The sequence below is a fragment of the Aspergillus ruber genome, assembly GCF_000600275.1.
Source record: "Aspergillus ruber CBS 135680 unplaced genomic scaffold scaffold00020, whole genome shotgun sequence".
Taxonomy (NCBI): domain Eukaryota; kingdom Fungi; phylum Ascomycota; class Eurotiomycetes; order Eurotiales; family Aspergillaceae; genus Aspergillus; species Aspergillus ruber.
This window is the reverse complement of record NW_024467316.1, coordinates 325,856-348,230: the sequence shown is the minus strand read 5'-3', so window position 1 is coordinate 348,230 and position 22,375 is coordinate 325,856. Positions and strand designations below refer to the sequence as shown.

General features: G+C 48.1%; 8 protein-coding genes across 8 annotated transcripts in view; 4 read left to right on the top strand and 4 right to left on the bottom strand.

Moving 5' to 3' along the window:
* Positions 1-448, top strand: part of EifCb (translation initiation factor eIF3 core subunit b) — a gene marked incomplete at both ends in the record, with an annotated part of 2,563 nt that extends 2,115 nt beyond the window's left edge. Inside the window, one exon of the mRNA XM_040784605.1 lies at positions 20-448. Within this exon, the coding sequence (XP_040637403.1) occupies positions 20-448 (429 nt within the window). The remainder of the gene's footprint in view (positions 1-19) is intronic.
* Positions 449-718: 270 nt separating this feature from the next.
* EURHEDRAFT_459802 (putative extracellular SCP domain protein Pry1) lies at positions 719-1,556 on the bottom strand (the record flags this gene model as incomplete). Its single annotated transcript, XM_040784608.1, has 2 exons — positions 719-1,201; positions 1,263-1,556. The coding sequence occupies 2 exons, from the start codon at positions 1,554-1,556 to the stop codon at positions 719-721; spliced, it is 777 nt and encodes a 258-aa protein (XP_040637402.1).
* Positions 1,557-1,581: 25 nt separating this feature from the next.
* Positions 1,582-4,924, bottom strand: EURHEDRAFT_532047 (exocyst complex component Sec10 family protein). The gene is made up of 3 exons (XM_040787207.1): positions 4,601-4,924; positions 2,233-4,519; positions 1,582-2,166 (listed from the first exon to the last, which is right to left on the bottom strand). Exons 1-3 carry the CDS (start codon positions 4,710-4,712, stop codon positions 1,896-1,898), a joined length of 2,670 nt encoding a protein of 889 aa, XP_040637401.1. The 5' UTR covers positions 4,713-4,924; the 3' UTR covers positions 1,582-1,895.
* A 579-nt stretch (positions 4,925-5,503) lies between these two features.
* On the bottom strand, positions 5,504-6,338 carry EURHEDRAFT_379056 (flavoprotein; the record flags this gene model as incomplete). Its single annotated transcript, XM_040779134.1, has 2 exons — positions 5,504-6,137; positions 6,232-6,338. 2 exons carry the CDS (start codon positions 6,336-6,338, stop codon positions 5,504-5,506), a joined length of 741 nt encoding a protein of 246 aa, XP_040637400.1.
* Positions 6,339-6,910: 572 nt separating this feature from the next.
* EURHEDRAFT_414128 (uncharacterized protein) lies at positions 6,911-10,127 on the top strand. Its single transcript, XM_040782343.1, has 5 exons — positions 6,911-7,196; positions 7,249-8,320; positions 8,379-8,643; positions 8,705-8,848; positions 8,901-10,127. Exons 1-5 carry the CDS (start codon positions 7,003-7,005, stop codon positions 9,767-9,769), a joined length of 2,544 nt encoding a protein of 847 aa, XP_040637399.1. The 5' UTR covers positions 6,911-7,002; the 3' UTR covers positions 9,770-10,127.
* A 204-nt stretch (positions 10,128-10,331) lies between these two features.
* Positions 10,332-11,421, top strand: EURHEDRAFT_379054 (cupin domain-containing protein; the record flags this gene model as incomplete). The annotated part of the gene is made up of 3 exons (XM_040779133.1): positions 10,332-10,634; positions 10,687-11,009; positions 11,085-11,421. The coding sequence occupies 3 exons, from the start codon at positions 10,332-10,334 to the stop codon at positions 11,419-11,421; spliced, it is 963 nt and encodes a 320-aa protein (XP_040637398.1).
* A 1,644-nt stretch (positions 11,422-13,065) lies between these two features.
* Positions 13,066-16,590, top strand: EURHEDRAFT_379053 (uncharacterized protein; the record flags this gene model as incomplete). Its single annotated transcript, XM_040779132.1, has 10 exons — positions 13,066-13,158; positions 13,211-13,286; positions 13,340-13,598; positions 13,651-13,706; positions 13,757-14,256; positions 14,317-14,613; positions 15,441-15,583; positions 15,739-15,801; positions 15,871-16,268; positions 16,325-16,590. The coding sequence occupies 10 exons, from the start codon at positions 13,066-13,068 to the stop codon at positions 16,588-16,590; spliced, it is 2,151 nt and encodes a 716-aa protein (XP_040637397.1).
* A 376-nt stretch (positions 16,591-16,966) lies between these two features.
* EURHEDRAFT_387742 (uncharacterized protein) lies at positions 16,967-17,962 on the bottom strand (the record flags this gene model as incomplete). Its single annotated transcript, XM_040779718.1, has 1 exon — positions 16,967-17,962. The coding sequence occupies one exon, from the start codon at positions 17,960-17,962 to the stop codon at positions 16,967-16,969; it is 996 nt and encodes a 331-aa protein (XP_040637396.1).
* Between the last annotated feature and the right edge of the window lie 4,413 nt (positions 17,963-22,375).

Here is a 22,375-nt window from a genome sequence, read left to right as displayed (position 1 = left end):
ATGATTAACATGCGCTTAGATGGAAAACGGATGGAGCATCCACACCTTCTCCGGTAACACCCTCGCCGAACACCCCACCGACAAGTTCAAGCAGTTCGTCTGGCGTCCTCGTCCCGCAACCCTCCTCAGCAAGGAAGAACAGAAGCAAGTCCGCAAGAACCTCCGGGAGTACTCGAAGGAATTCGAAGAGGAGGACAAGTACGCCGTCGACATTGCCAATACCGCCGTCGTGGAGACCCGCAAGCGTGTCATCAACGAGTGGACCGCCTGGCTCCGTCGGGAGAAGGAGTTCCTGGCCGAGGAGCGGGAGGCCTACGACCTCCCCGAGAACGCAGACGAGGCCAAGCTGGCCAAGGACGCACGTCCCGAAGCCGAGGAGCAAGGCGAGACTGTTGTCGAGGAGATGGTGGAGGAGATCGTCGAGGAGCACGAAGAAGTTATTGGTTGATTGGAAATACTCTTTTCTCATTTCCCTCTTGTTCGTATTTAATGTGGCCTTTTCTATTTTCTTTTTTTTTTTACCGTGTCCTTTTTGAAGCGAGAAAATCTGCTTCCGTTTCCCTATCCGAGTGTGGGATGATTCAAAAAATGAGAGATCTGTTGCATTTCACCTGGTGGATCATGTGCAATGTTGGTAGTATGAGAGATGAAAATCATGACCTCGTTAGAAAGTTCGATTATATCCACTATAGATTGAGTATTTGAAAGAAATTTGTCCTTATAACATGAAGAAAATACCATGAACCATGGCCAACCAAAGCCCAGCCTTCCCTATATACTCCCGTTTAGCAGCCCCATTATCTTTATCCTCATCCTCATCATCATCATCTCCCTGATGACCAGACCTGGTTCCTCCCCCACCGCCTCTCGCCCTCTCCGGCACAACATTCGCCTTAAACCACTTCTTGTTCTTTCCCACCACATTCCCTGCCGGCGCATACTCACATACAACATACCATCCCAATGCTTTTTCAAAATCCCCGGTCTTCTCATCCTTTGCATCATCATCATACCCACAGTCCACCGCTGCACAACCAACCTGCGTCGTGGATTTCCAGACTAACTGTGTGAAATGCCCTGTTTCCTCGGTGAAGCCCGTAGGGAGCTTGAAATTGTACATTTTGCGTTCTTCGCCCCAGACTGCGATGGCGGAGGAGGCGTTGGGGTAGCCGAAGGAGAGGTTTTCGCCGTATGGCCCATTCTATTTTCTTTATTAGCTGTCGGTACTGGTAAAAGTCTATATGTATGGGGAGGGGGCTTACTGAATGCTTCCATTTACATTGCTGTGCCCAATTGCGGGAGTAGTCGGCTAGTGTGTCGTTCCACGTTAATGTGCAGGCATCGTGTTCGTTGCGGTAGTTATTGCTGATGGATAGGACGGTGTCTTTGAATTCGCTGAGAGAGGTATAGGATGCTGGGGTGGGTGATGTTGGCGTCGAGGTGAGTGTGGTTGTGACGAGGACGGTCTCCTGCTCTTGCGCGTGAGCGAGTGAGAGGAAGAGTAGACAGAACCAAAGAATGCGTATACATTTTGATGCGCTGAATATGGAAATCATGATATTAGTGGTTAAATGATGGTAAATCTGAATATGACTTTTAATCCTGGCATGGCCAAGGGGCGGTGGTGTTTTATTCTGTTACTGTACAGGCTCTGTGGATACTGTTTTTGCCTTTATTTTTATGCCTGGCGCTTCTATGATGCAGAATGAATATGATCCATAGCCTCTTGAAACATGGAACCGCCGATGGATGACTGCGTCTGGCTCCGTTCCAGCAGCCGCCGAGCTGACGTCAAGACAGTTATATGTTTGCCTTTTTTGATATCGCTGAAAATAAACAAAATTCTAAATAATCGGTATAATCGGTATAATCGGAAATCATATCGCAATGGTATCTCACATAACAGTACACCCAATTCCGTACATGGCTCGTTCAACATCGCGTTTGACCTGGTACCAATCTGCGCGCCGCTCGGCGAATTCATATACTTCCTCTACGCGCCAAATCCCCTGGAAGCGCCCAGCGTCGGCAATGATCGTGGCTAGCTCTTTAGCGTCCGATGGGTCGATCAGGTAGATCTGCGAGAGCTCTCGGAAGGCTTTGAAGTAGAGGAGAAGGTTGGAATTTCGTAACGTTTGGACGAACTTGAAATAATGATTCATGTCGCTATAATTTGCGTTAATATTTAGGCTTATTGGTAAGCCGCGGCCCAGAAGATAAAGTTGTTCTTACCTGATCAATCGGAGGGAACCTTCAATGCTGATCCGTTGGCGCTTCAGATGCTTGCAGAGAGCCGCAAAGAGCCGCAGTCCGACTTCCTGGTTGAAAACATCTAGTGTGCTCTTATCCGTGCTTCCGACCAGCATCTGCGTATGTGATGATACCACATCAACCACGGCACTGGCGGATTCTGTGACGCCCACGTTCATGGTCTGTCGGTACGGGTCGTTGGAGATACCCGGGTTGAAGTCTGTTGCTAGCTGTCGTGTCGCTAAGATGTAGTCCACTTCCTCCATAAGCACATCAATACCCTTGCTCAGTCCTGTAGCGACGCGCTCATCGAGCATTTGCTCGAACTTCTTCTTTTCTTTCACGGCGGGATCGAGGAAATCGTTCCGATCGGTCAGTTTGGAACTCACGAGTTCTTGTTCATAGAACACATCAACCATCTGCAGAATGAGATCACCAACGTTGACCAGCTCCAGAAACGTCACCAGAGGCTCCACTCCGGATTGATCCCGTTCTCCCTGCTCGCGCGGCCGGTAATTGGAGAGATGATCTACCGCCCGGTTAAAGCCAACAATCACATGGCGTTGTCCAAGGATGCGCAGCAAGGTAACGAATATGGTTTGACATTGTTGCTTCGCGGCCACACCTGTCCGGCCACCAATTTTCACGAACTGCGCTGCTCGTTCAAGGCTTGACTTGGCTGCATGTACCATACTCAGAGCTATCTCGATGCTGAACAACGATCTAATACCTTCCATCTTCGATTTCATGAGAGCAGCTTTGGCTGCGAGTTCTGATGTCGGAGCTTCTGTAATTGTAACGGGGGCCGGGGACGCAATCGTCGAGAATCTACTCGGACTCTTCAGTGACGATACATCGCTGGTAATGGAATCTTGATCAGATTTTGTGTCATTTGATTTATTGCCAGAAAAGCTGGGAAGAATGTTGACTGGAGCCATGATCACTTTCTTGAACGAGCTCAAAAAGTCCCTCTTATCTGCTTGACGATTTACGTTCGACATCAAAAAAGACTCGGTTGACGCAGCCTGCTCAGAGAGCTGTCGATCCCATTCTTCCACAGCAGAGTCCGACCACTTTCGGAAATGGTCCAGCTCTTCAGCAAGGTACAACTCCATGTGTGGTTCGTATACCTTGGTAATCACGCTGTCTAAGAACTCATCAAAACTATCTGGCGCGTTCTGGATCGGCAAAAGGGTCTCAGAGAGGTTCTGGCATTGCGCAAATGTAACTGAAACGGCATTCAGATAAGACTCGACGTTGGTACGATGTAGCTCGTCGAAAATCGCAGTCAGAAAAGGATATAGAACGTCCTGGCCCACCTTTTCCACAAACGGCGAAGCAACCTTTGTCGGCGGGGGAAAGATACGATTGATTATCGATACTTCTTCGTTGTAGGCTACACTCAGCCGCGTAAAGAAGGCTTGTGTTTGTTGCAGTTTCACCCGGCTGGTCACCGAATCGATGCAGTCTGCCACCCGTGCGAATTCAGATTTTCGGGTCACCAAGTGATTATGATGGATGAAGTATTCAACAGCAGTGCCACCACCGTTCAATGTGCAAAGGACGTGAGCGTACTTTTTCATCGTCCCATCGACATCCTCCGTTTCGTAGCCCTGTCTGAATTCTTTTAAGGCGGCTGTTTCGAACATGGACACGACTTCTTGTAATTTCGCAATTCGATCGCGCCAGCTTTCATTATTATCGCAGTTCGAGAAAGCCTGCAGTTGCGACAAGATCTGTGACTGGTGATGGGGGTCATTGTATTTCTGGAAGACGAGGTTGGTTGTTGAAGGGCCAGAAGTGACGATATCCTCATAGAATGGAGACAATGCCGCATGGATCTTTCCATACTCCTGGCGGGCTTCCCCGCGTACCGATTTGACCAGTTTTAATGCCCCAAGGACTGGATCTCTTTCCAGCTCCTCCTGCGTATCGACCGGCGCAGTCGTAGAAACGTTGATCTGATCAAACCCATCCGATATCGACTTCATCGCGGATGCCGTGTTGTTTTCGACATTTCCGATTGCCGCAGAAGACCCCTTGCCTTGTTCCGCCAGCTCTTGCTTCTCGATGCTTTTCGGGTCGACAATGGTTCCATAGACGTGTTCAACGCGCTTCCTAGCTTCCATTTCGTTCCAACAGCCCATCCGCTTCATTTTCTGTACCCATCTTGTATCATCGTATGCTATCTCGCACAGCAGCTTCGAAGATCGTGCAACCCGGATGAGATCAATGGGTGGAAGGTAATCGAAAATCGACGACAGGATCTCTAATAAGTGTCAGACAATGACAATATTCCAACTATTTCTGCCTTCGAACCGTATACCCTTCCCGCAGTTCTAGAACTCACCTGCCGGTAGAGCGGCCCTGGAGACATCCTCCATAGAGGCCATCTTGAGCGAGGCCAACACATCTCTGCGCGGTTTCCCGCCAGACCCTGGCCCGTTCTTTGGTTTCGACATTTCGGCGTCTTCGCTTCTGCATCGGGAGGGGGGATGGTGTCTTTTGGTCGGGTTGGTTGGTTTCTCAGGCGTATTCCGCCTTCGTGGGGCAGGCAATCCGAGGAACAATGATCTTCGCAGGATTCCCCAGGCGCATTCACATAGTGAACATCATAATCGGAAATTAGCCCTTTTCAAGGGTCAAAATGCGAACGATAAGTGAGCGCAACCGTATGAGGGAATTGTCGACACCATGTTCTCATATCCGGGGTATGACTTGTGTCCCGAGCGGAGGCCACGTGATTCTATATTGACGTCGATCTCGACCATGTATACAACTTAGGATATAAGATGGATATATACAGAAAAGTAGGGATATTAAAGTGCGCTATTTAATATCCTGTCTAGTTTCCATTCTGTGGTGTTTGCTGTCGGGCTTTGCTATCGTGGTCGCTCAATATATATTCGGAGCATGTCGTGCTGCTTGCATTCTTGGGTTTGACACCTGTACCTTTTAGGAACAGTTTCCTGCTCTGTCTTAAATCGAGGAGGCTAAATGCAAATTGGGTTAACCTTACTTTTTCCTTATGCAAGGATCTGGGAAAATGAGATATATGCACAGCTTAGAACTATACCTTCGGCGAAATAGATGGACTAGGAAGAGGAACTTCTGGAATGTGCAGATCAAGCCATGACTGCTTCTCCTCGACCGAATTGAGCTTCTTCTGTTCTTCGATTCCCCATGCCTTGATCTTTTTGGAATGGTTCAATTTCCCTTTTATAGTGATGTAACATTGAATTGGGTTTATTTCTTAACGGAAACCAATCTCTTGATTTAGAAAAATGACTATCTTTCCACGGGTACCGCAGGTAATACAACCAATGGACTTGTTATTGCGCAGAAGTTCGATCTTGTTTAAATGACAGTTCGGACAACTGGACTCGTCTTTGAATCCGAGGTACTGAGCATCGTCAAAATGTTTACCCATTTGACTGACAATATTCCGTCCCAGTTGCCTTGCCCTTTCCATGAGCTCGGGCTGCAGGGGAATAGCTCCACGAGCGGCTACTCTCTGCCCAATAGATTGGCTCACGACTTTAGCGTGCATTGGGTAAACGAGGGCGTGGAGACTAGGTAGAGCCATGGTAAACTGGTCAGGAGTTCCGGAACCACCAATAACCATAAAGCCCGCAACTCTGGGCTTCTGCAATCTTGGATCAAACTTCATGCTCGCAAACTTGGGATCTCCAGCAGCCTGTCCTTGGCAGACAAGCTCCGCAAAAGACGCATCAACATATGGACCGCCAATTCGATCGAATAGGGCCTTGATCACGCCCGGAAGTTGGTGGGAATAAGTCGGAGTGGAGATGATGATCGCATCTGCGGCAAGAATGGCATTTAATAGTCTTTCTATCGTCTGGTGCTGGGTCGTGGTCGTTCCTGGCCTTCATGCTATAGACGGTACCAAGACTAATATCCAATTGTCCCTCCAATGATTTGGGATTCCTCGGTATTGAAACTGATGGCACATGGATTCACGAAATTGTTAGAGACGAATCCTCTTCTTGAGCAGCTGTCAAGGCAGCTTTGAGGAGAATCTCTGAATTGCCCTGAAGTGATCCGTTTGTTAGGCCCAGAATGTGCATATTGCCAGTAGTAACGAAGCGATTAAGGGAAACTAAAACAAGAAACTAGTAGACTTTTCTCTTCTGTATAGGAATATTCTGACCTGCACTTATACCCCATAGTTCAATCCCTGCCATCGTTGGGGTTCCGCGACTCGGATATCCCATACGGACACCCACAACTGGAGATTCCGGTTTTCCATGTTGTGGTATATCAGAGCATATAAAATGAAGATCACCGCATATGAATAGACGAGTGCTGGCGATCTGAGCTTCTCTGGGCCCTGGTAATCAAGCACATTATGGAAATCCGCCTTGAGTCTGAGTGAGCCATGCCGGCAAGCATTGTCGGTTCTCATTTTGTGCAGGCTCATAAAACGACATATACATACTGGCATTGTAAGCGAGGATTATATGGCGGTAGTAATGAGTGCCATAAGAATGTAGAAAATTATTGGGTGTCTTGGGCAAATCCATAGAACAGAATATGCAAGAGCCATGATCGGGCATCGGGGCAATTGACCTCCGTGTTCTCCGTCTCCCCGAATCTCCGCTTAGGTGAGCACTGCTTTGAGCATCGATCACCAGCAGCAGTTTTTGTGGTCTTTTGTATACCAAATGTTCAATTAGTGTCATCTATTCCCCCTGTGAACCCCGCGGTTCTCCAGTAATGGAGTCAATGACCATGGAAGCAGACCAACTACAACCCTCAACCCACATGGAACATGACTTGGAACGACCCATAGATGCGGAGTGCCTCAAATGCGGGCATTGCCAGAAATCTTTCACGCGTAAAGAACATCTAAAACGCCATCTTGCCAGCCATACTCCGCTACGGCAGTTTAGCTGTTCAATATGCTCTCGAGAGTTTCACAGAAGGTGAGTCTATGTTATAGCTGATGTTGATCGTCTTCTCTAACTGAGGCTGCAGGGACTCGTTGAAGCGACATATGGCTATCCATGGCCATAAGGCAGCTCAATCATTCGCCACTAACTTGCCTGGTATAAAACGGTCTACTCGGGCGTGTCTTAACTGTGTACGCTCTAAGCAACGGTGCATTGGTAACGTGCCGTGTGAGCGATGTAGTCATAAGAGGGCACGCTGCGTCTATCCAACCTCGACACCTAAGACTATAGGGGAATCGAATATGTCTAAGTTAACATCTTCAGATGCTTGGTCTACTCCCACACCCGGCCACGCGCAGAGGGCAGACGAAACCACGCAGGGTAATGCAAGTACTGCGCCTATAGGGGGATCTGATTCGCTTACTTCAGATGATCGTACCATGAACACGGACTTTATGGAGGTCGACCCTCTTGGGGAATTTGGTAATAGTTCACGTATAATCCATACGCCAGCAAATTCCGACAAAATAAATGTGCCATCTTTACCTCAGATGTCGTTTTCGGAACTAGACACCTTCAGTGATTTCCTGTTTCATCCATTTGCCCCATGGCCTGAAGACGATTTCGTAACACCATTTGGCATGGCAGGTTATGATGACACACCCATTGTCACAGGCCTAGATGGTCTGCAAAGATCACATACGACCTCTATCCGCCCGACACCCATGGCAGACATGCGGCCTCATGTACCAACCCTGCCGGGCACCGAAACGGAAAATGGTCCTCGATTTCCTGTTCTTCGCCAAGAGGACATGGATACAGTTATTTCCGAGAAATTCGGCCATGTACAGCAGATGCCTGAAGCAGCCTACCAAAAAATTAAGCAATTTTATCAAGAAGTGAAGACAACTTCTGCGGGTCTTGCAGCAGATGACCTGCCGCCTTTGGAGCTTTTAGGCTCCTTCCTTGAACTGTATTTTGAATATTTCAACCCTATGATACCAATCATACACCAGGCAACTTTTCAGCCATCTTCGGAAAACTGGACTCTACTTCTGGCGATGATGACTGTGGGCGGTCAATATTCAACGCTTCATGCTCGGGAGCAGTATGTCACAGCACTGCAGGCACTATTACAGCGTGCAATATCAGCCAAGGTAAACCCGTCTTTCTCACGATGTCGTGAAACCGTAAATTCTCATAGTTGGCAAACAGATCACGAATAGGATACTAGTCAATGGCGGCCTCAGCTCCGCACAGTCCGTCTTCTTGCTTCAGATGTGCCTGTTCTTCAATGGCGCCAAACAAGGCCTAATTGATATGCAGTGTCAACGAGGCTGGCTCCTGGCGATGCTGCGTCCAATACTTGCAAGCCATGGCTCAATCTTCCGTGGCACAGAGATCTCTACCGAGAACAACGGTCAATGGCTGAATTGGATTCGTCATGAGTCGTGGTATCGGCTAGTATACTTCACATGGTGTATGTCTCTTTGAAGAGCTTTGCCTTGACTTTGATTGCTAAATCCTTTATTACGATATAGATCTTGAATGCGTGGGGTTCATTCTGTTTGACCTACCGCCCAACCTTGACGTGACCGAGTTACATCAGTCTTTGCCGTGCAGAGAAAGTCTGTGGGATAGCTCGAATGCTACTGAATGGCAGATACAAATATCGAAGTCAAAAGGTAAGAGTTCTTTTTTATCTCGCCCATATTACTGCTGAAGTCAGCTTTATAGCAGAACCTCCGAGCTTAAGGCAGTTGTTGGGAAAGCACGGGTTGATAAGAGAGACAATGCCAGAGCTCGGTGATGCAGCGCACTTGATCGTTCTGCTGTCGCTGTATGTGGAAGAAAACCGTATTTTGCAAATGACCAATTCTTGGATATACTCGCAAGGGATCCATACACTCAATAACAGTGATCATTCTGAGTGCGAATGTATACATGATCGAAGTTACTGGTCTATACCTCGACGACAGGAGACAATGCTAGACAGATATTTTGAGTATTTCAGGCTCAAAACACAATCACCTTCAGAGAACCCATTATTGCAAGACATCATGTCGAAAACATATCATATGGTCTCCATTCTCCGACTTGTGCCGCTGAATACGCTGCGCATATCTTCCAGCTGGATGACAACCCCCGAGAAGGTTGAACGAGCGAGGAAGGAGCTTGAGGCGTGGATAGATGGAGGACACAGCGCTCGAAGAGCTCTGCTGCATGCAGCTGCATTATTTAAATCCATCCGAGATCAGCGTACAGCGATCCATTCTGATCCATGGTATATGATGGCGGCTTCTCTCTGCATCTGGACTTACATAAAGCTGTCAAAACAAAATGGGATACCTTCTACAGATCACCCGTTAAGAATCGATAAACTGTCTGATTCGCTAGCTTTGCAGTCATGGCTCAACGGTTCACAGACTATGAGCGTGCATATCACGGGAATCGGAATTCTGGACGAAGCTGACAGCGCAACCCGAACATTACATCAGACCATAAAGATACTGCGTCGAGGTGGCTCGTGGGGTCAAATTGGTCGTCATTTCGCGGCCGTCTTCCAGCAGGTACTGGATGGGTCGACTCCATCGCCTCCAGCTTGATTTCCCGTTGTTCGAGATACGGAGGTATTCCAATTGGGCCTCGATCGAAACTGAAATACCAGATTACTGCCTTTTTCCATCCACGCAGTCCGCTTTTGAGCCAGCAGTGACTGTATTAGGGCTATCCAAATCATGCCCGGGCTTGATATGCCTTCGGGCGCGGGGGGCGAATGGAAGCTGCTGGACATGTGTCGCATATTATGCCAGCATTGTTTATCGGTCTCCGGACGCTGACGAGATGGAGGATATTTGGGTCATGCTTAGTGTAAACTATCCTTTCGGAAGCGATGATGACGCAGCTGACTGTTTTGACGGGTACCTCAGAAGCACTGGGATGAGAATGCAGGGAGGCTGTTGGGTTCGTCTTTGGTTATATCCTGTCGTCGGTGTCGGTGATTGAACCCCGTCGGATCCCACAATATTGTGGGGGTGCCGTCTGAAGGTGACGAAATAGGGTGTGTATGGACTTCCACTGTAGTATATATGAAGCTTAGCCCCCGATTCGATCTTTCGAATCAATTGAAGTATAATCCGAGCCATATTGCTTACTATCCACTTGAAAATGACCCTCCTTCGTGTCGTAGAACCTCCCGGCAAGGTTACTCCCTACGTGGTTCCAGCTTACCAGGGTGAGGCCCTTACCATTCCCGGCACGAAGTCAACAGTCCGGGTTTTGGCGTCGGCCAAAGAGAGTAGAAATTCAATTTCAGTCTTCCATTTTGATGGTGTCCTGGGTGACCCCATCGGCTTCCACCATCACAATGAAGCCCATGACATCTTCATGTGTACCAGAGGTTATATCAAAATATGGGTCGGAGATCAGTGTCGGCTCTTGGGGCCGGGGGATTTTTGCTCGGTTCCTCCAGTAACTATATTGATTCCTACTATCATACAACCAATACTAATATCGCCTACAGAAAGTCATCCATCGACCCCAGCTAGTGGGCCCATGGAACGAGAGTCTCGGACTTGTCACTCCCGGAAAATGGGTAGACTTCTTCCGCTTCGCTTCGGAGAAATACCACGGTCTCTTGACAGAGGAATTCGATAGCCGGGATACTCTGCAGCACATGTTTCCTAAATTTCAAGTCATTCAAGACGAGTACGATGTGATATTCGACCCCGATTATCCAATCTGCGAAGTCGGAGAGTGGACGGAAAATGATACCACGATCCCGCATGGTGTTGAGCCCTACTATCTACGTGCGGATACTGGGCCTAGATATCTGCTGGGTGGTGTGTTATCCTGACCGTTTATCATGACGAGACAAAGTGACGGCGGCAAGTTTGCTATTACCAGTATTGAATCCAGCAGTAAGCATCCTTCGGTCATCGGAAAGTCATTTACCTTCCAGAAGGTGCACCAAGTCTATCATGTGTTGGATGGCGCTATCGACGTGACCATCGATGAAACTGCGAATCAGGTTCGAGCAGGCGAGACGGTGTTGATTCCTGCTGGTACTGAGCTTAGTATTCATTTCCTCGATAATTATGTCCGCTTCTGGTCATTCACTAGCGGGGATGGTCTGGAATCATTTGTTCGTCTTGGTGGTCGCGATTATAAAGGAAAGATTATTCCAGACATGGCAGATGCGGTGGACAACGCGAAGGTGCTGAGGGCAGCTGAGAGCATCAACATGAAAATTTTTTAGTTGAACTTGACAACCATATGTAAAAATTAAGACGCGTTCTTGCGAAGTGTAGCGTTGATCAAACTGGATAGTCTGGGACTTAATGCTGGCTCTTGGAGAGCATCGCCGGTTTCCTGTTTCAGTAGATGACCCTTTGCAGTGTTCGTATTGTATCACATAGATTGTGACTTTCCATAGCCTATGCTGATTGATTGGTCAGATTTGTGTGGTTTGATATTGGTGCTGTCTACTCGCGAGGGATTGCAAAAGCAGACGTAGTAACCAAGGTGACAAGGGTAACTCTCCCAATTTATCGTGAGAGATCAAATACAACACAGCAAGAAATAAATCCCATTGAACACTATCCTGACTTTCAGCGTTCTTTGATTCAACTCCGTGGGCCATGTGAGTTGTCCCTTTGTACCGCCTATTGGTTTTGTTACTAACATAATCCAAATCATTTTCATGGAGCATACCTAAACAAAGGATGAAGTAATAGTAATCAGCACAATTGCCAAGTTCAGTTCTTCCCTCCCTCTTGCATGGGGGTCCCTACCATCCCTCCATCCTTTGTTTTACAGTAAGGCGCCTTCATCGACGATATTGAATCTCGCGTGCCTAATAACTGTCTTCCATGTTTTTATGCCTGCCCAATTGCAAACTTCCAACAAAACGCCCAGAAAAGGGCGCTGTCGTCATTTAGCGGGATTCGTATTGTTACATGGAGGCAACGATGCCTATCTTTTTGCACCATCGACCAAAAACGGCTGTCAACGGAAGATAGAAGTTGTGCCATACGGACAGGAGCAATCCCAGCAGTCCAACCGCATTGTGAAAACAAAAAACAAAAAAAAAAAAAAAAAAACACCCACGCTACTCAACTGCCCCGGGTCTGAACCTCGAGTGTCTGGACTCAGAGACCCAAAACCAGGTTTCTCTCCCGGGGGAAGTTGTTGGCATGAGAGGACTTAAAATGATTGTCACCATCGGGTTCACTGTATGTAGACACCCGCAATAATGTATAACCGATTCGAACTCGAGGCTCTTGACTTCTTGAAGGACCCCTTTCGGTTCCTTCACCTTGTTCTCGTCAATATTATAAGCTAATACATGTGCATCGAAACACGTTCAGTGACCTGTGGGTAAATCTTCGACACTGTCATGCATATAACGACAATTCAGTATAAGCGGCGCGTAAATCCAGTTGCCCGTTGTAAGCCAGGAGTATGACAGCTGATTGCGGGAGGCAGACCGGCAACGACGACGCTGTCTACCATGATGCAGAGCGAATGATTGGTCACTGAAAGCCAAGGGCTGTGGGGGTGATGGAAGGTGTCTCTGAAGAAGCGCGAATGTAATGCGGAGGATGGGTTTCCTGTAGTAGTTAAATACTGAGTAATGACAATGTTTATCATGGTATAGCCCGTAATTCGTCAGTCCTATCCAAGCATATAAATTCTTCAGGATATCGTATTTTGTCCATTGACACTGGTTCTGTTTCTTGACAGCGTTATGATGTTGATAAAAGAAAGTTTCATTGCAGACAAATGCTTAGGTCTAGCATTCACCGTCAGCCTGACCTTGATTTAGTGATCTTGTGTTGTGATGCCGTTTCCTTTTCCCTATCAATCGACCCTACTAGCACGACACTTTAATAGAAACACAATGCACGCCATGGAAGTCATCCAACAGCCAGTTTTGCACGTCGAAGCTCGCGTCAAAGACACGGGAGACGGAATGATAGTTCGTACGGATTTAGTACGAAGCCTACGCCTTGAGCTCCTTGGCGTCTAAAGCTAATCGAATTCAGATAAGGAACGACATTACGCAGTGGCTCATCGATAACTTTGTAGTCCTTTCACTGGGACAAGAGATTTATTCGTTTGGTAATATAGCTCTAGTGTGTTGAGATCCTCATGTGTTAGCTGACAGTGATTAGACGGTCTCAAGGAACCGTACGCGCAGGTTTTGGATTCCATCCTCGTCACGGAGTGCAGTGGAGGAGAGATCGAATCAGGGGCCTATCGTCTTCAGCATGTCGAGCTTGACGTCCAAGCATACCAACTCCGCCCACAATTCGAGCATGAAAACGCGCAGCAGACCCAGCAACTCGAAGAATCGGCCGATGCAAACGACGACGCACCGAAAACGAAGATACTGGCTTTGCCAAGCAAGGAGCTAGATGGGCTGTGGGAATCGTATACACCCCATCTTTCTAGATAATACCACGGGACTGATACTGGAGGATAGGCTTCAGTTTGACCAGCCGGTTCAATCTACTCTTCTCAATGCCATAACTCGCATGGGTCAGTTGTCTGGCTTCGATCTACGAAACCCAACCTGTTAATTCTAGCAGTCTCATTCTCTACCCGCAAGCCCAATAAATGGTCTATCAACTGGAACAGATTGGTTCTTCTCTGGGGTCCTCCCGGGACGGGAAAAACAAGCTTGTGGTACGTGGCAGTCACAATACCCTATACCAATGGGTTTAACCAGTTGAGTAGTCGTGGGCTTGCTCAGAAACTTGCGATACGCCTGGGGAAGCATTATCCACAGAGTAAGTTGGTCGAGATCAATGCGCACTCACTGGGTAGCAAGTTCTTTGGTGAGAGCGGCAAATTGGTGGGAAAACTGTTCGAGAACATTGCATCGTCGCTCGAAGAGGAAGAAGACACATTCATTTGCGTTTTCATCGATGAGATTGAGACCATTGCTGCTCGACGAGAACGGGCATTGAGCGGCAATGAGCCATTCGATGCCATTCGCGCTGTGAACGCCTTGCTGACGGGGTTGGATAAGCTACGCAACTATTCTAACGTCGTTACCATTTGCACAAGCAACTTGGTGACTGCTCTGGTAGGTGCCCCCAAGCAACCTTTCATGGAGTTGACACTAACAAATGGTCACCTAAACTAGGACGAAGCCTTTCTCGACCGCGTCGATATCAAGCAATTCATGCCACACCTATCCAGCCGAGCCATCTATGGAATATACAAGGATTGCCTAGAGGAGCTGAACCGTTGCGGGATTATCCAAGGGGTGTCGTTTGATGTCGTCCAAGCCAACCCAGAGGATCCGGAAACCGCGCTGCAGTATGTGGAGGAGTCCATGCAACATCTAACGTTACCAACGTTTGATGAAATGCTCCTCAACTACCAGATGTTTGCGGACGCAATTCCCAAGCGGCTCGCAGATGCCGCCACTGCCAGTGTAGTGGGTTCCCTTCGCTCCTTTGTCTCTTCATCCTTCCGGGACAATTGTCACCGGGTTGATATTCTAACCGCCAATAGGGACTCAGTGGTCGCACTCTTCGACGGCTCCCTGTCCTGTCATTGGTACTCCATAGCAACAGTGTCCGATGTACTCATGTTCGAGAGGCATTGGCGGCTCTGCGGATGGGAATAGCGTCAGAGATTCAGGCGAAGGCGGGAGGGTCGTAGACTGGCAGCGTGGGTAGGGAGTGCAATGGGATCATCGGAATAGTATCTAGGTAAATATGAGGGCTAATTTAGTCCGACAGACATACCATATTAGAGAATAGAGTGGTGTTAGTCGTTGCCGTTTGTTGTTCTCAGCCGCCAATCTGGTGTTCCGAACCGTCGCGGTTTTCACCGAAGTCAGCCAGTGGCCCGGCCGTCAGCCAATCACGGCGAGGGTTTAGCCAATCTCAAGCCAAGAGAAACTCTTTGACGGACCGGCAACCTCGACTTCCACCTCCAAAAAGCACCTCCTCCTGTGCGCCCAACTGCCCTCCCCCCCCAGTTCCCCTCCCCTCCACTCTTTGTTTCTCGGTGCTTTTCTTTTCCCTCGTCGATTTCCTTGACTGGAGGGTTTTTTCTTTTCATTATGCTGGGACGAAATGTCTTGCGCAGCGTGCCCTCTCCGGGCCTCGCACGTCAGTTCTTGAACAGAGCATCAACGGTCCGTAACCCCCCACAGCAATCCCCGAATCCATTGGATATCGGTGGCTTAGAGCATCGCTATGCAATTGGCCATGGACGCTTCCTTCAATTGATATTTGGACTGACAAATTTGTACAGCGTGCCTCTTCCTCGACCGCCGGTGCCGAATCCTCTCCCTTCTACCTCACTCTCACAGCCTCCGTCGCAACCGCCGCCACGATCGGATCTGCCGCGTATCTCTATGGTCAAGAAGCTTTTGCTATGACCCCTGCTGAGGAGGGGTGAGTGAAACCTGTGTTGTGGTGGTGGTGATTGGTGGTGGCTGCGGATAAACATCTACTAGCCAATCCGTTGCTCCGAGCCCATGTCGCAAAGACACGCAAAGAAAACTTGGATAGAACGAAAAAGTGGAAGACTAATCGATCGAATTTAACAGTTTGCACGCTACTCAGTACCCTTGGGAACATGAGCGCTGGATGAAGACCTTCGACCACCAGGCGTAAGTAATCCAACATTGAACGTCATACCAAGTTCGCTTCTAACGATTGTGCTTTTTCCCACCGTCCAGTCTCCGCCGTGGTTTCATGGTCTACCGTGAAGTTTGCTCTAGCTGCCACTCCCTGACCCGTGTGCCTTGGCGTTCATTCGTCGGTGTTATGCACACCGTCGACGAGATGAAGGCTTTCGCCGAAGAGCACGAGTACGACACCGAGCCTAACGACCAGGGTGAGATCGAGAAGCGCCCTGGAAAGCTGTCCGACTACATCCCTCCTCCCTACAAGAACGAGGAGGCCGCCCGTGCCACCAACGGTGGTGCCCTGCCCCCGGATCTCAGTTTGATCACCAAGGGTCGTCACGGTGGCTGCAACTACATCTTCAGTCTTCTGACTGGTTACCCCGATGAACCCCCGGCTGGTGCTTCCGTTCAGGAGGGCATGAACTTCAACCCCTACTTCCCCGGAACTGGTACGTTATGACCTCCGGAATACGAATTGAATTCCTATTTACTAACATTGCAACAGCTATTGGTATGGCTCGTGTCCTCTTTGACGGCCTTGTTGAGTACGAGGATGGTACCCCGGCTACCACCTCCCAGATGGCCAAGGACGTTGTCGAGTTCCTGAACTGGGCTGCTGAGCCCGAGATGGATGACCGTAAGAAGATGGGTATCAAGTCCATCACCCTTCTGACCGGTCTCTTCGCTCTGAGCGTGTGGGTCAAGCGCTACAAGTGGGCCCCAGTCAAGACAAGAAAGATTATGTACAGCCCCCCTGTTCCCCGTCGCTAAATGTCGCAGCGGACTTTATGAGCTACAAAATGTGGAGTTAAGGTGGGCAATGAACTTGAAAAAAGTGCCAAGTCGTCCAACCTCTCTAATTTTTTCTGTTCATGGTCTTTCTGCGTCATGTTCTGTTAGAAACTACTCGATTTTTCTGTATCTGTACCCTAGATATTCTTTTCCTTTTGAAAATTTCCGTTCGAAGACTGTATTTCCTTTGTTGTCAACCATTTTCCATTTTCTTGCAATCTGAGCTGCATAATTTATAGTAGGGTGGTCACGGTAAAGACATGGCCAAGAAAAGTTAGCATGCGATTGACCTACAGTGTACATCAAGGTGTTGAAACAAGGATGTTCGTTAATCGTCAATATGATTTCATAGCTGCTAATCCCCAATTGTCCTCTCACCATCCCCAAAGACATTCGCAAAAATAAGATCGTAACATGCCCACATACAACCATGCACAATAGTCGAGATGACAGTCAACCACCCCGGACTATACCCATCAGGCCTAGCATACTTTATCGTAAGATACGTGACAAATGCAAACAAAGGACCCCAAATAGAAAGAAAAATAGACTTTCCAATACGCTGCCGTCTCGTGGTGACATGGTACGAAGGGATCTGCGAGAGATACGCGCGATATGAGAAGGGGAGGTTATTCTCCACCGCGCCGGCGTTGAGAATGTCAACATAGCGCTTGGACGGTTGGCCGTAGGACGGGTCTGGTCGGATTCTGGGATTGCGCGGTAAACCGCTGTCCCCGTGTCCAGCGTAATCATCCTCGTCCGCAATCAAGGACATTAGACAATGTGCTTTGAACGGTTGTGTGGACGGATGCTCCGGGACTTCATCTGCGGGATCATAGGACTCGGGGAACGGATAGCAAGTCACAATCCCGTCGTTATATCCACGTCCTCCTGCCTCTGTTGCGATTATCCACGCGTAGTCTTCAAGTGTGATTTCGTATACGACTCCGATAAGCGGTCTATGCCAGGCGTTTCTCTCGTCATCGTAGCCCTGGCCCCAGAGCGGCGCTTTTTCCGAATCGACGTCTTTCATTTCCTTGCCAGGACCATGGCGATACCGAGTCGACGCAAAACAAGGTTCTGAGTACGGTACACCGGCGAGGTCGAAGGCGAGTCTTAACTCAGGGACGTAAACATTAATTAGCGAGATAGGCTTGATCCCCCGGTTACCCAGGAACGTCTTCGAGGCCATGTTCGAGCCGTATGCGAGGTACAGCACGGTTTGCTCGGCTGCTGGTTGTATGCCATTTTCGAGATGGCCATCTCCTAAGACCTTTTCAGAAAATCGGTTGTCGAGTTCGAGTGATGATGCGGTTGTGGAAGCTTGTCGTCTCGCGAGGGCTGTTTCCATTGTTCCAAATTGCGCAGACAACTTCGCATCACAGGCGGAATAAGTCTGTTGCCGATCCCCGATTCGGGTTCCGTATTGATGAGGATCGGATGAACATCGGGCCGATCTAATAAGCTCTAGAGAGGTTTTATTGTACGGCGATGAAGCGCTCTTAGTTTAGCAAGCACTTTACAATAGTTTCAGTAAACGTGTACACGACTTCATATACTATCGCTATAGCTCTCGGTTGCTACATAGGCTTCGTACGATTATCCGGAGAATTGGCACTGCCCCGAAGCTTCCCCATTTCATCGTATTTAAGTATTTCATCAGCAAATCTCTCCACCTGATCTCCCGTACATCATCACCCATCTCCACAATGAACCTCTCCATAATGGGATCCTCCCTAATGGATTACTCCATCCCATGATGGACTCTTCTCTATCAAAAACTCCTCCAACCAGCCTCTCAAAAGAACTAAAAACCTCTGCATCAGAAAAAACTGCAGGCCTTCTTATCGAAAACTGCAAACATCCCTAAGCATTATATCTATGTTCTAGCTTTACCAGGTAATGATGCCCAAAAGAAAACAATGACGACACCGAACTCATAAAACATTCAGAGTGATGTCCCCGAAGGATGGACAACTGGCCCGGAAGAAATGGACTGCAAGGACGAATGGACAGCAAATGATAACATGGGCCAACGACTCGCCCGTGGAAGAAAGCTAGGAGACAAAGCCTATCCCACCATGTTCGATCCGGAGGACTGTCTGCTCCTGTTTATGGCTGAGGGCAGGCTCTATATCTTGAACCGTCTGTCCTGGAGCCTCAACAAAATTCGCTCGCCTACCTCGCTAGGTAAAATTATCCTCAATATCAAAGTATGGGGAATGAGGGGTTTCAGGTGGAGGATGATCCAGTGAACAACAATTCTTTGTTACTGTATTGATTTGGTACTGCTTTAATCAGGTGGATCTTTCTTGCTGTAATTATGCAGTCTTCTGCAGTGAATTGAGGGTGTTGTTATTGCTATTCCGCTGGTTCTCACTCTTCCCTCGCCGGGCTTCTACTTCTTCCTCCCCATTAACCGCCAGCAATGTGAGAGCTGCACATATTGCATTGCACGCCTCATCCCCCCGGGGGGCGCCGTTCTCTTACCACCTCAAACTCTCAGGCGATGGATTTTTTATCCTTGATTGTTTTGCCTTCCTCGAGTCACCGGAGGGTGCAGTCCAGAAACCTAGCGAGTCCCTTGGTCGTCGGGGAGTCTAGCTCCAGGATATATATATATTTTATTTTCTGCAACGACAACTATCCACCAGCACGGTGAACTGTAAGTGACGCCAGTTAGAAAATCACTTCTTCTGGTATGTTATTACATATTTCCCCAATCTCGAGAAAACTGTGCAAGATGCATTGAGTGAGCGCAAATACCATCTACATTTAGCCCAAAACGATACCCACTCGCAGCAATGAATACGCCCACTTTCGGACCCGCTGCGACAGCCCCTTCTACCGAGGATCTACGATGTGCTTTCACTGGGAACTTATATATTCGAGAAGCCTATGGATGGAATAAGGAGCAGGTATGGAACGAACGCACTGGAAATCGGATATTCCTTGGACTAACACGGTAAAAGACTTTCAGTTTTTAGAACGGAGTTGTTGATGATCCCAGAGAGTGTTCTTTGGACGATGCCACAACTCAGGAGCTGCGAGCAATCATAAAGGAGAGGAAAATCTGAAGTTGCCATTCCTTCCCACCTATACCTTTGCTACAATATTCGCTGACGATTGCCTTATTCAGTCGCCCAACGGAAGCGAATACGGGAACGCCAGCACGCTCCCGTCCCGTCACTTTTTACGTGATCTTAATCCCGACTGGATCCCGGGAAACGAAAAGCGTTCACAGTTCAACAATCGAGAATACGTTCACCATGCTACTAGCTACCACACCCTCTTCGACCTACTTGGTTTGCTCATCTTTTTGGCCAGTCCAACACCCCGACGACAATGCAAACAAACGTAATTTTCACTTTCCGTGGACCGCTCCATTGGGCGTTGGTGTCACGCGTTAGGTGGGCTGCCTTTCATGTACTCGTGTATATGGAGCATGGCCGGAGAAAAGACAAGATATTTCCTGGATGCTTCCCTCACTAGATGCGATTGGGCCAAGGATGTCGGGTGTTGGCGGCGAAGGATTTGAAAGACCGGATTTAACTTGGTCGATCGTGGGCTGCTGGAAGCGAACGGGTGGTCGTTCGGGGATTCGCCTTCGAAGAGAGCGGCGAAACCACGCAATCGAGGCGCCGAATTTGGGAACTGCGGTGAATGCTGTCCCTCTTCCTATCTACTAAAATAAGATTTATGGTCTATAGAAGCGATTTCAACAATTTTATGCTAATAGGGTTAGTGAAATCGGCGGTAGTTCTAAGTCTGTCCACGGGTTGGCTATCCGCAGTACAGCCATAAAACCTCTCTAGATACGACGATCGTCTGTCTGGTGCTGCCTGCCTAGTGTGTCATGAGCCTTGCGAGAACTGCAGGGGAGTTAATCTTGCTCAGTTCGCAAAGAAAAATGGATCGGAGGAAGCTCCTCCCTGAATGCGCTCTGTTTGGTGAAGACAACTGAAACATTTATAATAGTATTCATTAAGTTGATAAAACGAGTACCGAATGCATATTTATTTGATGTCGTGTTGGTGTTGTATATCATTTGTTATCATGTGAGACTGTCGTTTTCAATTCCCCAGACCCCCCGCCCAAACCTCTCTACCTCCTCATCCGCACGACCATTCTCTACACCAGCAAAATGACTTCTTTTTCAAATGACAAACAGGAGCAGAGAGACTCTGATGTTGTAGGGTTGGTTTCTGTGATAGAGGATATAACTACAGACAATACGCAACACCAGGCTGTTTCGTGAGTGATAAGATTTCCATATCCTTACTTTACTGACTTCTTTCTCTCGTGATAGCTTTCCAAGTCATATATTCGATACCTTCCTACGCTGTGACGTTATCGCCGACTCTCAACATCTCAATCGCCTGGTTTCGAGCCTTGACCAAAACCGAGAACGAATTCGTGAAGTCCTGCACAGAGACTGTCTTCGACTGTTGGCATATGTGTTGCTCGTTTCTGATAATACAATTGGGCAGGAGATGGGGCTATACCTTATACTGGTTTGATTCAATGATAGTCTACATACTTGGAGGGACGTAAGCTGACTTGTTAAGGATGGACCTATTCAAGCAGATCAGGCACCTCTATCGTTCAGTGATCATGTGCCGTCAATCCTATATAACCTCATCACAGTGTTATTTCGTCTATTTGTCGACAAAACACGGGTCATACAGTGTCGACGAGTGGTGAGCGTGAACCCAACCTTTCGTCTGACTACGCTCATACTTTTAGGCTGGGAGATTAATAGTCGGGCTCTTGAATGAGTCCAACGAAACCGGCCCACACATACTACAGTATAAAGATTTAAAAAACTACTGGTAAGACAGAAAGTATATTGAAAAGAATACAGATTTACTGACATGGTATTAGCCCTAGGATCGTCTCTATTGTCTGCCATGAGAAGGACATCGCGCTGAAATTCTTTGCCGGTACTATAATCCGCATTCTACATACCACAGGCACAAACGAAGACCAACTCTGGAAATCTCGCGAACCGAAATATAGAAGTATTTTCTTCGAATGCTTGCGGAAATATTCCAATGATTGGATTCGGTCTTTCCATCATTATACCAGCGAGGTGGAGCACTACGAATCAAGGAAAACAAGAGCAAGTTCGAGGGTTGCGGGACCTGCAATTATCAAAAAAAGCTCATATTACCTCAGTTCCGTCGCAATTGGTCTTAAGACGTATTCGGGCCTTGCGATACTTGCGCTGTCCACTCCTGATTTCGCTACATTCATACTGCCCAGCAGCGACTACATCGAAATCCCAATGCAATATATCTCAGAACCTGTTCATCCTGTCCAGAAAAGAAAAAGGGAACGGAACGACACTCCGTGCTTGGTTTTTAAAGCGACTGGTGGCGTACTACTAAATGGAAGACAACGACTCAGCGAGGCCAGCGTCTCTATTGTCTCTGAACAAGACTTGGATGAACTTAGAAACACGCTCGCAGATGCCAGAAGAAAAGCTCAGAAGCAGAATCGAGTTACCCGAAGGATATCATCAACCATCGTGGCCCTAGACACAGGGGAAGAAGTGGCAACAAAGTCCAGTCAATGTTGCGATAGCTCATCTCAGGCCTCCAATCGCGAGATAAACTCTTCTGCCGACAGGGACCATAATCATCCCGGCGAATCGAGGGTGGACACATCAGATAGCAAGCAAGATGAGCTACGTGCTATTTCAGATGTGACTCGAGAGCCATCAGGGCTGGAGGAGAGCTCACTAATGGCAATTGAAGACGTG

Excerpts from the sequence above, each read along its gene's own strand:
- EURHEDRAFT_414128 (XM_040782343.1), top strand. The coding sequence starts at position 7,003 with ATGGAAGCAGACCAACTACAACCCTCAACCCACATGGAACATGACTTG. Across the intron at positions 8,321-8,378 it reads AGCGTGCAATATCAGCCAAG|ATCACGAATAGGATACTAGT; the intron begins GTAAACCCGTCT and ends GTTGGCAAACAG. Across the intron at positions 8,849-8,900 it reads ACAAATATCGAAGTCAAAAG|CAGAACCTCCGAGCTTAAGG; the intron begins GTAAGAGTTCTT and ends TCAGCTTTATAG.
- EURHEDRAFT_532047 (XM_040787207.1), bottom strand. The coding sequence starts at position 4,712 with ATGTCGAAACCAAAGAACGGGCCAGGGTCTGGCGGGAAACCGCGCAGA. Across the intron at positions 4,520-4,600 it reads CAGGGCCGCTCTACCGGCAG|AGATCCTGTCGTCGATTTTC; the intron begins GTGAGTTCTAGA and ends GACACTTATTAG. Across the intron at positions 2,167-2,232 it reads GGTTCCCTCCGATTGATCAG|CGACATGAATCATTATTTCA; the intron begins GTAAGAACAACT and ends CGCAAATTATAG.